This window comes from Choristoneura fumiferana, chromosome 7 (assembly GCF_025370935.1).
Source record: "Choristoneura fumiferana chromosome 7, NRCan_CFum_1, whole genome shotgun sequence".
NCBI classification, from domain to species: Eukaryota; Metazoa; Arthropoda; class Insecta; order Lepidoptera; family Tortricidae; genus Choristoneura; species Choristoneura fumiferana.
Window position 1 is genome coordinate 19,330,967 of NC_133478.1, and position 15,556 is coordinate 19,346,522.

At 51.0% G+C, this 15,556-nt stretch overlaps 1 protein-coding gene across 1 annotated transcript; it reads right to left on the reverse strand.

Annotated features, from left to right (window-relative positions):
• Positions 1-459: 459 nt before the first annotated feature.
• Positions 460-11,830, reverse strand: LOC141429836 (uncharacterized). Its single transcript, XM_074090400.1, is given in 16 exon segments — positions 460-3,859; positions 3,861-3,923; positions 4,014-4,224; positions 4,301-4,455; positions 4,769-4,932; positions 5,027-5,141; positions 5,222-5,390; positions 5,462-5,841; positions 5,934-6,149; positions 6,217-6,391; positions 6,469-6,614; positions 6,725-6,881; positions 6,961-7,888; positions 7,890-8,469; positions 8,560-10,830; positions 11,754-11,830. Coding segments are annotated over 15 exon segments (5,772 nt in total). The 5' UTR covers positions 10,800-10,830; positions 11,754-11,830; the 3' UTR covers positions 460-3,786.
• Positions 11,831-15,556: the final 3,726 nt, after the last annotated feature.

Below are 15,556 nucleotides of genomic sequence, written 5' to 3' on the forward strand. Positions count from 1 at the left end.
CATGAGCAAACGTCAAGCGGACCTCGATGCAAACGCCATCTAGCATATTTCGCCGCCGTGAAAACTCATTCGGAGCAAATGATAAAAACCAAAAATATGCCCGAGGTATAGGCTGCGCGATGATGAGCAAATGATGAATACATAATATGAGCATTCCTGCTGATAGCTTCATTCTTTAGAAGGGGGCAGCAGCCCATCCTCCCCCAGCCCATACTTCACTGGACAGGACAGAGTATCTTTCAGCATGACTCCATTACTACTTTCTGTACCAACACGCGTTTACAACAGCAATAGCTGTCGGTCGGGATTCGGGATCGGGAGACAGTGGTGGTTGGAACTCCCACTCACGCGCTTAGCTCCGTGCGAGTAGATAGGGACTCTACCCTTACGGTTACGGGCCTCTGTGTGCTAGTTGGTTTGGTTCCACTCGCTCGTGAAGGGTTTAATAAAAACAAACGGTCACAGTCATATTTTTATTGATAACAGAACATAGGATCCATCGCGGGTACGCCGGGGCGCGGGGCCGAGCCGACTCAATAAAATATAGGTTTCTTTCTTAACTCTAGTTGTCACCAGTACATACATATTGTATATAGATACTGTTAACTATACTCGAAATGCCTGAACACCGCTATATATATTTTATTACAATATTATATTTTAAATAGCATTAGATACATGTAGAAATTCGAACAGGTTTAGTGTAGTTGCAGACTAATTTAATCTCGGTGTGCACATTATTTTACAATGGCAACTCCGAGTAATCGCTAGCGTTTACTGGAAACACGCCGAGGACGGCGCCGGACGCCGCGCGCGGGACACTCCACAGTTGGAACACACAGACAAAACTACATGCAGTTAGTACTATATACCGGTTATTTACTTTATTGCTTACACGTGTAATATACATATATTATTCATATACAGTAATATTATGTTGTCAACAACTATGGAGATGATATAATTATCACAATCGTAGATGCGGCAGTCATCAGGCAGCCGCTGCGCCGTCCGCCTTATGAGTAGGTACCTTAGCGAGTACATAATAAACATAGTCTAGGTTTGATAATGAAGCATCACTAGATGCTTGAAGAACTCTCTTAAATATATTATCTCAACGCCTCGCTACATCTATTGTCACTCATTACATAGAATAAGTACTAAAGCAGTTAGGTATGGTATGGTATACGTTCCGCTACTTCCGCTGCGGTGGCCGCTCGACGCGCCGCACTCGACGGCGCTTCGCGGAGCCGCCCGCCGCCTCCCGCAGGCCACCGACGCGCGGTGCGGACGCGGGTGGCTACACTTGTGCTGTTAAAGCTTATGTAGGTACTTACTTGATACGCTGTAAACCTTATATTTTCAAGATTATAATAAGTACTTATTCAATAATCTCAAATGATACACATTATTGTAGTACGTATTTTATGAAAATATAGGATACTTGTTTACACTACATTTGTACATGTATAACAATAGCAAACAATGATTGGACTCGTTTCGGCGGGATGTCGTCCGAAGCTCGTATATTATGTAGTTCCTAAATAACTCTTCAAATAACGGTGGCGGCAGCGCCCGCCATGCATGACTACGTAATTCAAAATCCTATTTATTTATGACAGAAAAAAGAAATTCAACGCGAGAAAAATTAATAAAATAGGATAAAGGTATTTGCAGACCACCCTTGTCGCATGTCGCGGGCGCTGCGGCCTGCACGTGCCTCCTAGGAAATAGATACATACATAGTTGTTTTGTAAAGGGGCTGGGATACCTATGCACTATTATTATCTTCCACTGAGACCGCACTTGTCCCCCATACAACATAACAAACAACCAAAGCATAACAATGCTAACAAATTTTCTTATCATAAAATTTTAATAAAACACTAACCGATTATTGTAAGCTATAAATAGATTATTCCTTGGACCGATTAACCGAACGTTAATACTGACTCTCTAACACAACACGACGTGATACGCTACTTGCCATTAAGTCCGCTTTTGCTCCTTTTACAATCGAAACAGTAAAGCAACTCGTGTACTTAGTAAGTAATAAAATTAGAAAATAAATGTAACGACAACTTCACATGAGTTCCGCTTAATTAACGACTTAATTAATCATTCATTGATCTAGGCGTTACTTTTCGGAGGTTAATATCAGTGAACTGTAATAATCAAAATAACTATGTACAAGGCGTTATGTATATGTTACAAAATAAATACCTATACTACTTATTAATCAATTAACATATCACCGACTTGGTACGCAACGCAAATCCAATCCAGATACCATACAAAACATAATTAATTATCAAATAATATGGCAACTCTACCTCCGCTCCCTCATCGAATATTGCTCTACCTAACGGGCAGTTGTTTTTACACCCCTTCACTCAATACCGAATTAGATTGTAGGTACCTACTAGGTACCATCGACCCGAGAAGGTTCGGTAGAGCTGCCACAACTACGAGTAATAACTGACGTGTTCCAAAAGACTTCGAGCCTTTTAGCCTTTAAGAAAAAACTTGCCTCAGTTCTGAAGTCTAAAAGTCGTTAATCTAGGAAAAAATCTATAAATTAAATTGGTACTATTATACATTCTGTGCCCAAGACTCCACTGTTAGGCCTTTTAATCTTTTGAGATTTACCAGGTACCTACAGAGGATACAACAAAAGGACACGATTTGATATCAAAATGGCTTGCTGGTCGTTTTTCGTGCGATTTTGCCTCTAGACGGAGAGCGGACTGCAAAATTTCTTACCTACTTGATACCGCGATGAAACGCACAATGGTTTTCCATAAAACTGATGCTGAGTCCGAATTTGATATTTCTGCCGCGGTGGAACTTGCCGAAAGTACCAAAAAAATAGTCACTTCCGGTGCGAAAAAAGGGGCGTCATTTAACCCATCTGATACCTACTGATAATAGTCATGGCATCAGTTAGGAATTTACTGGTAGATACAGAAACAGTGGCGTAGCTACCAGAGGGCTAGACGGGGCAGTGCCCCGGGGCCCCCAAGCTTAGGGGGCGCCTCGGACTCAGGAAATCTGGAGTAGGTACTTCGTACTCTGAACACGACGAACACGGAACAAACGATTTTAAATAGTTTTGTTGGGGCCCTAGTTTATTTTTTGCCCCAGGGCCTTTGGTTACTTAGCTACGCCACTGTACAGAAAAGCGAAATATGTCAGTGTTTTTTTTGCCGGAAGAGCTCGGCAGACGCTCTCAAAGGTGACCACCAGGACCCCTAAATATACCCATCTGATACCAGCATGAAACCAATTCCAGTCGGTAGGTATGAACCTTCATTTCTAAACTTGTAGTTGCCCACGACTTCGTCTGCGTAGAATTCGCTCATCGCTATCCCGCTGGAACATAGTTTCATAAACGTGGAAAGTAGGTACCGAGTCAGGAGATCCACATATCTCTATGGATGATGGATGATGGGCTAACTACATAGGTTGTCAATACATGCTGGTCAATACCAGAATGTCATGCGAAATCCGCGCAATCTTTAAAGCGTGATTGAACTGTAATAATATTATGTAACGAACAAACTTTCATATTTATTTACTGAAGTGTAATACTTAGTAGGAATGTATATATTTTTTTATGTGTCCTTCCTAAATGGGAAAATTAAGTTTTGGGAATGTAGTTCCAAAAAAATGCACATCCGGGAGAAGTCGGAATCGGAGATCATTTTTAAATTGCCAAAGAAATGCTATATTCATTTCGAAGAATCGGGCTACTCGTGGTGGGTCGGGACGTCCCCCGGGCGGGCTCTAGTCGGAGTCGGAGTCGGAGGAGGGCGCAGCAGGCGCGGGGGCGGGGGCGGGGGCCGCCGCGGGGGGGCCGCTCCACCGTCGCCGCCGCCGCGTACGCCGGCGCCGCCTGCCCCGACGTGCGCTCGATGCCCACGCTGCAACACATGTCCGCTGTGGTCAGCACGCGCCACGCGGTGGTGGTAGGGTGTGCAGGGGGGGGGGGGCGCAGCTTTCGATATACTCACACGTATTCGTGGCGCGCGAGGTAGCGCACGTACTTCTCGGGCGGGTCGTCGCGGTCGTGGTTCTGCAGCGACACGGAACGCACCGTGACGTGCGACACCTGCGTGGCCGGCATCGTGAAGGACACGTGCGCCGCGCGCGCCAGCTCCGCCGGCACCTGGTCGTACGACGTCAGCGCCATGCGGCACACCAGGTTGTGCGTCGTGTACGCGCCTGCAACACAGCGAGGTCAGCACGGGCGGGGGCGGGGGCGGGGCGGGGCGGGGCGGGGGGCGGGGCGGGCACTCACCCTGGCCCTCCTTGGGCAGGCGCGGCATGCGCCACACGAGCGCGCGGTGCTGGTGCTCGTACTTGGCCTGGCCGGAGGTGACCTCGATCAGCGACTCGCTCAGCGTGTCCACGGCGCCCAGGAACCGCTCGATGCCCTTGATCTTGCCGGTGCGCCTGCGGAACGGAACAGGAACACCACCGCTTCGTTACAACTGGTTCAATCCGATCTGAAACGCGTCATACAAAACGCAGTATACCAATATTAGAGGTGTACCTATCAGACCCGACTGAAATTATGGCTCAAGGTCCAATAAATTTGTGGTACCTACATAGCTAGCTATAGCGTAGCCAACAGTAAAATTCAAATACCTATTATTCCTACTGCATCCGACACCTTTGTCGTTTCGATAAGCTGTCGGTCCGCCTAAATTAAATCAACTGAGCCCTCGCGCGTTGTCGGATCCGCGAGGTGGCGTCGCGATCGTACCTGTGCGCGGACTTGACGGAGCCGTAGCGGTGGTGCTTCTCGACGCGGAACAGGTATATCCAGGCCTCGGGGATGGGGAAGCGGATAGCCACGTCCTCGCACGGCACCTGCCCCAGCTTGCGCGACGCGAAGCCCGGCACCAGCACGTCGGCGCGCAGCTCCACCTGCCGCGTCAAACGGTTACGGATCAGTTCTATTCGTTCGTTCCCTCTCTCTAGTGTTTCACACCACAGACACAAGTAGGTAGTTAGCCGTCACCTTGTTCCCGGTGACGCACCAGACGGCCTTGAGCTGCAGCGGCAGCTCGCGGTTTTTGGGCGGGCGCACGCGGAACCGCAGCAGCTCGATGTAGCACGCGTCCGGCGGCTTGAACCTGCAACACGCGCATCGTCAGACGGCGACGGCGCTCACGGGAATACAGCCGCGAGCGGGCTCGGCGGCACCGGCACTCACTTGATGATCTGCGTGTTGTGGAACTCCTCGGGCACGACGCAGGCGTGGAACTCGGCGTCCTCGACGCGGATCCACTCCTCCGTGACGACGGGGATGATGTCGTGCCGCCCCACCACCTCCTTGCCCTGCCGCCGCATGTCGTTCACGCCGAGCTCGATGTCCGGCATGCCTGCAACGGTCGCGCGTCTGAGGGACACAGTACACTACGGACGCTCGGGCCGCGCTCGCCGCCACACTCACCGCTGAGGAAGCCGAGGAAGAAGAGGCGCACGCGCGCGATCTGGCGCTGCACGGCGCCGTCGGCGTCCTGCTCGACGTAGAGCTCGTCGACGGCGGTGACCTGGACCTCCTCCATCTTGTAATGCAGCGCGCGGTCGCGGTGGGCCGCCAGCCGGAACAGCGCCTCCTCCACGCAGCACGAGAACTGCACCGCGTCCTCGTACACCAGCGAGCCCAGCTTGAACAGCTGCGACACCTGCGGCGCGTGCTCCACGGGCAGCCCCAGCTTGCGCAGGTCGCTGCCGAACTCCTTCACGCCGGCGTAGTCGCCCTGGATGGCGTACGCCGCGAACTGCGACAGCTTGTTGGTGATGCGCTCCGCCTTCGTCACCTGCCCCGGCCTGCCGACAACGGACGATCACAGCGCGCGGGTCACACCACACCGGCCACCGGCCACGCCCCCCACATCCCCCACACGGGCTGCAACACCAACCTGACGCCGGGCCGCTCCTTGTAGAACACGTACTGCAGCTTGACCGTAAATATCTTGCCGAACGTGTCAAACTGCTGCGCGCCGATCTCGGATACGGAGTAGCAGGCCTGCAGCGGCAGCTCCTGGTAGGGCTCCTTGTCGCCGGCCGCCTTGTACAGCTGCAGCACGGGCGCCTCCCCCGCCGTGCCCACGCGCACCCACACCTTCTTCCAGAACCTGCAACAGGAGGCGGCCGTCAGCGCGCGCGGACGCGTGTCGACCCTCGCGTGGGCGAGACGCGTACCTCTGTCCCGTGATCTTCTTCTTGACGGGCTGGCGCAGCTGCATCTCCCAGCCGGGCCCGTCGTACTTGGTGCGCGGAAAGTCCTCGAGCGGCTGCGACGTATCCTCGTCGAACAGCGGCGTGGGCGGGGTCTCGCCGCCTGACCGCGCACCCTCCGACCCGCGCCGAGCCTCCTCTGCGCAGACGCAACGTATTCGGTTAGACGCCGTCGACCTCGCTCGGTACCCGTGTATCACCTTTCGCCGCACATACCGTGGTATTGCGCGGACGGCGGCGCATCCCCGCCGGTCTTGTCGAAGGGGTTGGCCCGAGGCGACTCCGGCAGCGCCTGCGGCCGCGGCGGTGGCGCCAGCGCGGGCACCGCCGCACCCTCGCCTCCGCTCTCGCTCTCTTTCGGCCTGTCACACACGGATAGGTACACCTTTATAAACTATACCGATTCGCTTATTCGACTGTGCGGCATAATGGCATAATGAACAGACATACACGTATACAGAAGTCCACGAACCTGATAAACAGCGAGAAGGTGTCGTCGACGGAGTCCCTGGAGCCCTGCGCGTGCAGGCGTGGCGTGGCGGCCATGCTCAGGAACGGGTCAAACGCCTCCGCCTCGAAGCCGCCGCCCGCCACCGCCGCCCCCGCGCCGCTGTCGTCGCCCCACGCGCCTGCGCAGACCACAGCGTGCTCTGAACAATCGACAACATTATCAAACTATTCAACGTGAATGTATTAAAAAACATTTACCCGTGTTGAGATGTTTGGCCGCGGTGGAATCAAACTTTGCGGAAAAGGCGTCAAAGGCGTCTTGAGACTCCGGAAAGGCGTCCTGCGCCATCGCCTCGGGTGCGGCGTCCCAGCCGGCCGCGCCGTATCCCGCGCTGCCCTGCTCCATGCCGAACTCGTTCGCTTCGCTACCCCCGAATATATTAGTCGGAGCTGCGCCAAAAATATTAGGTGTTGGTTCGAAACTATCAGTCTTATGCTCGGTATTAGCGTTGTCCACTGCTCCAAATGTGTCGCTTTGCGCCGGAAATAGAGGTTGTGCGACTCCAAAGATGCCACCGGTGTCGGCAGTCGCGAAAGGCGAGGTGGAATCGGAAAATGCCCCGCTCTCGAACGGATTCATCTCGTCATCCCTCGGCTCCATCGTTGAAAAGTTATCATTCACGACGTCGGCGAAAGGAGACGTGTCGGAGGGGGGGTGCGGGGCTTCGGGCGGCGGCTCCGAGCAGTCCATGGGCGCGTCCGCGGCGGCCGGGGGCGCCGTATCGGCCGTCGTCGGCGCCGCCTCGGGCATCGCCGGCGCCACCGTGTCGATAGCGCTCGGCACACGATTCGATACTTCGACACACGTACTCGTTGGAATATCGTCCACGATATCATCACTCAAAAAGTCAATCTGCTTCTCCTCCTTTTTGGGTACGGAATATAGACTCAAAATAGCTTCTTTCGTCGGTTTCACCGTTACGGGCACCGGAGCATCGAAAAGGTTTATATCGTCAGAGGGTTGATGATGCTGGACGGGTGGCTGCGGCACCGCCGGTGGTGGAGCGGGGCGCGGGGGAGGAGGCCTCGCCGCGGGCGGCGGGCGCGCGGGCGGCGGCCGCGAAGGCTTGTTGCGGTTGATGTCGAAGCTGTCGGGCGCGGGGGCGGGGGCGGGGGCGGGAGCGGGGCGGGCGCGGCGCGGGCGCGGACGCGGGCGCCGGCTCGTCCAGCGGCAGCGGCTCCAGCTCGGGCTCGGGTGTGGGGCTGGGTGAGTGGATGTCGCGCACCGACACGGGGCTCGGCGTGCGCGTGGGCGGGATGCGGTCCAGCAGGTGCGAGCTCGTGAACTCCATCTGCCCGGTCACGGTCAGTATCAAGTTTTGTGTCTCCGGCGGGAGCGCTCGCGAAGCAGGCGCCGCGTCGCCGATGATCTCGTCGCCGCCGAACGAGAAGTCGGTCGCGGTCGACACGAGGTCGAGCTCGGTGGGCTTGACGAGCCGCTCGGCCTCCGGCGACGGCCCGAACAGGTCCACGGCGAGCGCGGGAGACGCCGCGGCGTCGGCGAAGTGGCGCGCGCTGTCGCCGATTGGTTCGGCGCCGAAGATGTTGGCGGGCACGGTGTCTCCGGCGGCCGGCTCGTAGCCGAAGTCCGAGAAGGGGTTGCTGGCCGCGAACGGGTTGTCGCCGGACAGCTCGCTCGCCGGCGCGTCCCCCATCATGAACGGGTTGAGCGCCTCGGCGGCTACCGGCGCCACCGGCTCGCCCATGCTCAGAAACGGATTGAACGCCATTTCGACTTGAGCAAGTACACTTAGTAAAATTAAGTAGTCCTAATGAAGAAACTCGGACTCGAGAAGCTTCAATTCGGTCCTGCCCGGCTGGAGATCGCTAGCAAAAGAGGTGTCAAACGGATCGGTCTCCGTATGAGGCAAGCGCGACGCGTCCGAAGGTTCGGGGGTCAGTGCTTTGATCTGGAAAATGTCGTCCGACGGGTCTAGCAGATCTTTAGGCCCCTCGGGTTCGATAGTGTCGTCACAGGAAAATTCTTTTGCCAACAACTTTAATTCTGTTTTGGTCGGGGCTAGTTCGCCGGCAAACGAAGTGTCGAACGGGTCAACTTCGACCGGTCGCGAAGTCGGCTGTGGGAGGGGTCCCGACGGCGTCAGCACCTTCGCTCGGATCCGCCCGTGTCCGGTCTCGAGCAGACTGTTTTGTTTCTTACCGGTCACACTCGACTGAGGAAGCTCGGAATGACGTCTCTTCACTTGATAAGTGAACTTGGGCGCTAAGTCCTCGTCCGAGCGGGTTCTAGTCAGGGTTTCGGGGACCGCGTCGCCAGCTTCGGCCTCCTCGCCGAGATCCTCTGTGATGGAGGGCTCGCGAGTGTAGTAGGGCGTGAGCGGCTTGACAGTCTTGGGCTTGTCGGGCTCAAGCTGGTCGCCGTCGACGTCGAACACGACGCTCTTGCTGTAGACGAGGTTCTCGGGGCGCGAGGCGCGGCGCGCGGCGCGGCTGGGCTCCTCGGCGCGCGGGTCGAAGTCGGGGTCGCTGGGCACGCGGTACACACCGGGGCTCGATCCGATCAGCTCCTGCTCCAGCAGCTTCAGTTCCACTTTACCTGGTGCTACTATTTTGTCTACGATCGTGGTATCGAACGGATCGATTTCGCCTTCATTAATATCCAGAGGATCTAGAGGAGAATCTCCCAGCTGAGTCAAGTCTGTGCTGCTGCCTCCGAGCAGATCTCGAGCCGCGGGTTGCTCCTTATCCCCTAAGTCGTCCGAAGTGATCGACTCGCGAACGCCAGACGGGTCCGTTAGGTGAATCCGAACAGAAGATTTCCGCCTATTGTTCAATCTTGCTTGATTTTCTTCAGCTCGAGGATCGAAGTCGTCGTCGTCTTCTAAAATTATCGCTTCGTTTTGGAAGCGAGCCGAAGGAACTATGGCGTCTGCAAAACTGGTATCGAAAGGGTCGTCTTGATCGAGGTAAGGATCTAAAACGTCAAACTGATCCTCGGCGACGCCCTCTGCGAATATTTCAGTACTCTTATCGGCTTCGAAGACCGACCAAGACTCCTGCAACACCGGTTCGGCTGTGATTTCTTTCTGCTCAAACTTGGTCACCTCCGCACTAACTTCTAAGGATTCGGCTGCAAGTTGAGTAAATTCGTCGTCTTCTTCTTCCGGTTGCGGAACCTCGGCCTCGAAAGCTTCTGGTTTCGATTGATTTATATTCTGTTGAATCAGTGACGTATGCAGCGACACACTGAGGTCGATCGGAGTCGTGATAGGAATATCGTCAGCATCGGTGTCGAGGATGCTCTTCTCCTGCGGCTCACTGGCGACCAACGCCGGAGCCGGGACCGCCTCCTTGTCGTCGCTCTCCAACAACAAGTCGCCGGGAATCACTCTCTTGGACCTCTTAGTGGTGGTCACCGTGACATTATCAATCCGGCCAGTGAGGACTCCGACGGCGAGCCCGATGTCCAAGCCCTTCTTTCCCTTGGGCGCGCGGGGGTCCTGCCCCTTGATGAGCGCGTCGAGGTGCGAGGTGTCGAAGAGGTCGTCGTCACGCTCCTCGGGCGAGTCGGGCACGCAGGCGAGCTTGACCTCCCCGCGCTCGACGGCGTCCACGTACGAGGTGTCGAAGATGTCGTCCTGGTCGTCGTCGTCGTCGTCGGAGGCGCCGGCGTCGCTGCCGTCGTCGTCAGGCGCGTGGGACGCGTGCGACGCGTGGGGCGCGAGGCCGGGGAAGTCTGCGGCGGTGACCTGCGGCACGGGGCGCTGCGGCGGCGGCGGCGCGGCGCGCGCGAGCTCCCGCACGCCGGCGGGCGCGCGCTGGAAGAACGAAGTGGACTTGATGCGGTCGAGGTCGCCCTGCGTGCGGCGCAGCACGCTGTCGACGCCGGTGGTCAGGTCCTTGAACTTGGACCACTCCTCATTCTCCTTGGCGGACGGCTCGCCGGACTCGGCCGGTTGCTGGTGCTCCCTCCTGTACCTCTCGAGCTCCTCCTCGGTGAAGAGCTCGTCCTCTCCCTTGCGTTTTGACTTTTTTCCCTTTTTCTTCTTCTTAAGGCCTTTGGGTAGTTTTAGCATTATATGTGCTTATAGACAGATCTTTGCGTTGCTGAAACAAGTGAAATACATAGTCAGGCCCGTTATCAAGGTCATTAAAAAGGAGAGCACTGAAAGTATGAGGATGAATTGTCTGTACAAATTTTAATGCACGACTTCGCATCGAGTTCCGATCTGACTTTGTTATGTTCTCATTAAAAGATTTTAATTATTTATACGGACAATCCTGAAAAGGAACAAGCTAAGCGGAACAAATCTACTACAGTGGTGTAATCGAAAGCAGCGACCGCCGCTGCTGCTCCTCCGGGAGCGGTGGTCGCCCATCACAAGGGGCCCAACCTACATCACTAGGTACATAATCTTTTGATAAGCTCATTATCGAACATTTAGATGGTTGAATGAGACGTGCCGTACTTATATAAAATAAATGGCTAACTAAAAAAACCGATGATGAAATGTACCTACTCGAAAGAGAAAAATATTGACTACGGAAGTAAAAATGGCTGAATGTTGTGTAAGATATGTGTAGATACACGATGGATCACAGAAAGCCGCTGTAGCGAGTGATGATCGCCTCTTTTATCGTTTAATATTCACATCAACGTGAGAGCATGAACTTCGAGCACAACGGCGATACCGACACGTCTGCTGCCGATTCATCCGGGAGGGATGTTAAAAGAAGGTCATTCGGTAAAGACGTCAGATGCATAACTCGATAAGCGATCGATCGTCCAAAAGAGGGTAAGAAGATGATGGTGCGTGCGATGGTCGCAAATAGCAGGATGCGTCCAGCGAGATGTCGAGCGGTGGGATGCGGGGCTCGGGCTGTGGGCGCGGACGGAGGCCGGGCTCTGATGCCGCCGGCGCCGCACAACACGCAACACCTAGGACACGTACCGGGCCGACTCTCCTGAGTCACGCCGCTACTTAGAGCTAAGGCATACCGCTACCGCGCTACGGACAAGGGGTCTCTACCTTCATCGCAACACATGGAAGGCGGCGTCGGATCGAACCTCGCGGCGGGCGTGCGCTCAGAGCGCGCTCTGCGGGCCACTGGCGCCGCGGGCGGGGGGGGGCCGGGGGCCGGGCGGGTGGCTGCGAGCCCATCGATCCGCGCAGCCGCCCGCCCTTCGCCCCCCCGCGCGCCCGCGCCCCGACCCGCCCGACACCTAAAGTTCAAGTGTCACGCTCCACGCCGCCGCCGCCGCTGCTGCTGCTGCTGCTGCCGCCTGCATTTCTGCAACGCTGCTCCGCTCCCGCTGCTGATCATTTTATTTTTGTTCTCAGAGCAGATGCTCTGAAACAGAAAACTAGGGGCGGTTTCAGACTAGTGTTTTATACGAGCGTTTAAGCTTGTTTTGTTTTCTTCGCGCATTGACGCGCATATAAGCAATAGTTCGAGCGAGAATACGTCCTTTAGTTAGACCAAACACGAGTAAACGCCCCAATGAGCGCGTACACGCGCGTTCGGTTTAATCTAGCGCGCGTGTAAGCGCGTATTCCAACAAAAACGACCGTATACGCGCAGAGCAGAAAAAACGCTAGTCTGTAACCGCCCTAACGGAATTTCGCCGTAACATTAGATAATAATTAATAGTAATATTTTAATAATGGTTATATAATTAATAGTAGTACAGTAGTATATTAATTTATTAATGTAAGTATTAAATAGACTGTTGCACGTCTCTCCGAGACAGGACATGGTGTAGGTCTGTTGACTAAACATACACTGATTTAACATCTACATATATGTAATAACTCATGACCATGCAATAAACATTTGGAATTTTGAATTTGAATTTTATACCATAATTACCTAAAACTTTCAAGTAAGTATACAATGGGTTTCAATCACTCCTGCTGGGTCGTGCTGAGTCACCGACTTCGAGCTAGTAGGTACCTAGAATAGTTATTTGTGCAACAAGAGAGCAAAGTTGTTTTTTGTTGCGTGTTGATTTTGAATCCCGAGTAAGCGAAGGATTCTATAATTGAATCACGAGCGCCAGTGAGTGACTCTAGGTTAGAATCCTGAGAGCAGCAAGGGATTCAAATGCACGAGATGCAAAAAAACTTTGGTCTCGTGTGACACATACAATTTTTCACCTCAGCTGCGAGAACATAATTTAAATGTAACATAAGAATAAAACCACATTCATTAAGCAATAAAAGTATAATTTATTATAAATGTTATTAAACCTTTTAATATGATTTTATTATGGTTTCTATTTCATAAACATAATTAGATTTGTTAAAAATTCATTCAATTTAACAAATATCTATTTTTAACTGTAGAGGCAGTATACGGAATTCTTTAATAAAAAAAAAACAAGAGAAGCGGCTTTCGTGAAACGAGGTTACATACTTTATTAAAAGATCGGGAAAATTTACATTTTGGAAATATTTTGTTATCATGTAATTTATTAGATATCGATATATTTTTAATACCAAAAATTTAATTTATTAGATTGTAATCAACACATTTGATCCTATCTCAGGCTTTTTTCGTGTTGAAGTAAAATGACATATCACAGTAAAGTTCAAATATTTGGAATTCAGTGAGTAGACCCAACACTGTACTCAGCAATTAAAAACAATAATTAAAAAGTTACTTTGTCTCACGGAGTGAGCAAAATGCGATTTTGCTCACTGATTTCTCATAGCAAAACCTGCCTGTTTGAGGTTCTGAGGTGAAAAAATATTTTCAAGGGTTTTGTAGTCGGTTCCATTTTTTATGTTTTTGGATTAGGTTTTACTTTTTTGTTAAAAAATTTCTTTATTTCTCACTTTTTAGTGATTCCTAGCCAAAATACATCTCACAACGATTCCATTAAGCCCAAACACGACTTAGTTACGTTGTTTTATAACAGAGTTCTGTTGCCTACCTTCTGGCTTCAGCATCATATCAGTTCAAAAGAATCATTAACTTAAAGCTTCTTCTTACTCGCTTATCTAGGTATATTATGTTAATCATGATCGTTTACCAGACGAGCGAGCATTACTTAGCTTTGACGAGTTCCATTGGTCACCTACGGTCTTCTTCATCAAGTCCAGGTTACCAAATGATCCTTTCTGAATGTAAATGCTCATCTTAATGCTAAAAATACCAAAATCGCCATAGGTGTGCCTATAAAATTTGAGGTTTGCCCTCGATTTCCCTAAGATCCCATCATCAGATATTGACTTGGTGACAATGGGACCACCTCAGAAGAATACTGTAACTGTACTATTACTAATATTGTTAGAGTTGACTTTGTAGTGTATGTCACATTACACGCAAAACCACAGAATAAGTAATAGTAAAATGCAAAGCTAAAAGTAAGTTTAAAATGTTCGTGATTGGCCCCTTCGGCCTTCCCTTCTGGTCCGCAAAGTTAAGGCTCGGCAGCGGCGCGTGGGTGTTGGTTGTACCTAATAATGTGGGATAGGCATTAGGCGCACATCCATCGTGGTTCTAATTTAGTTTCGTTGTCACATGTCAAAACTTGGGGCTTAGGTGTAAATACGAATACGAATTAAGGGAATAGGTACAGTCACCTGCAATATCTGCCACAGCGGAGCGTGCAAAAAAATAAAAACCGGCCAAGAGCGTATTGGACACGCCCAGAATAAGGTTCCGTAGCCATTACGAAAAAAAAAGTAATATTTTTCTAAGCATTTCGTATTTTATACGGAATCTTCCAAGTTTAGGTATATTTTATACCTTAGGCTGCTATTTAATTCTCAAGCAAACTTAGCTGTTATAGTTTTCCTTGAAAGTTTGATATAAGTATACTATTTACTACCATTCTGAATTTTTCAAAAGTTTCCACCCACCAAGTTTAGATTTTAGAGGGGGGGGGGGCTCGATTTTAATTAAAATTTGCAAATATTTTGCAAAAAAAAACACTGAATCGAAAAATCGTTTTAGCAACCCCCTAATGATTTTAAAAGACGACCCATTCAACGATACCCCACACTACAAGGATAGATGAGCAAAAAAAACACCCCCACTTTACGTCTATGGGAGGTACACTAAAAAATATTTTTTTTGATTTTTTTTTACTTATACCATTTTGTTGGCGTAGTTTACATACATATTCGTGCAAAATTACAGCTTTCTAGCATTGATAGTCCCTGATCAAAGCCGCGGACAGACGGACAGACAGAGACAGACAGAGACAGTCAGACATGGCGAAACTATAAGGGTTCCGTTTTTGCCATTTTGGCTCCGGAACCCTAAAAATAATTTAATTCGGAAAACAGGTCCCATAATAATAATGTTGTTTGTGATAAATTAGCTTACATACTTACTATGTTAGTTATAATGTGGTTATAATAGAAATAAGAATAAAAATAAAAAGGGTCGAACAAGAACAGGTATCTGACCGACCACCTCACCACCCCCATTCCTCACATGGAGATTTTTTAGTATTTATTTATTTGGCAAAAACATAAAATACATAAGGCCTTATTCTTATGTCTTACAATATTATGCAGCCTGGTAGGGTATAGCCACATATTTATAATAATGTTATCTAACTCTATTAGGCAACTAAAAAGCAAAGGCCGGCAACGCACTTGTGACTCTTCTGGTATTGCAGGTGTCCATGGGCGACGGTAATCGCTTACCATCAGGCGATCCGCCTGGTCGTTTGCCCCCTATACCATAAAAAAAAGATACTTATTATGCTACAAATTAAATTAGACTAATTTATAAACTATTATGGCACAATAATATTCTGTTTACAAATGCTTATAATAAGTACATGTACTTATTTATTTAAATTTCCTAATATTTT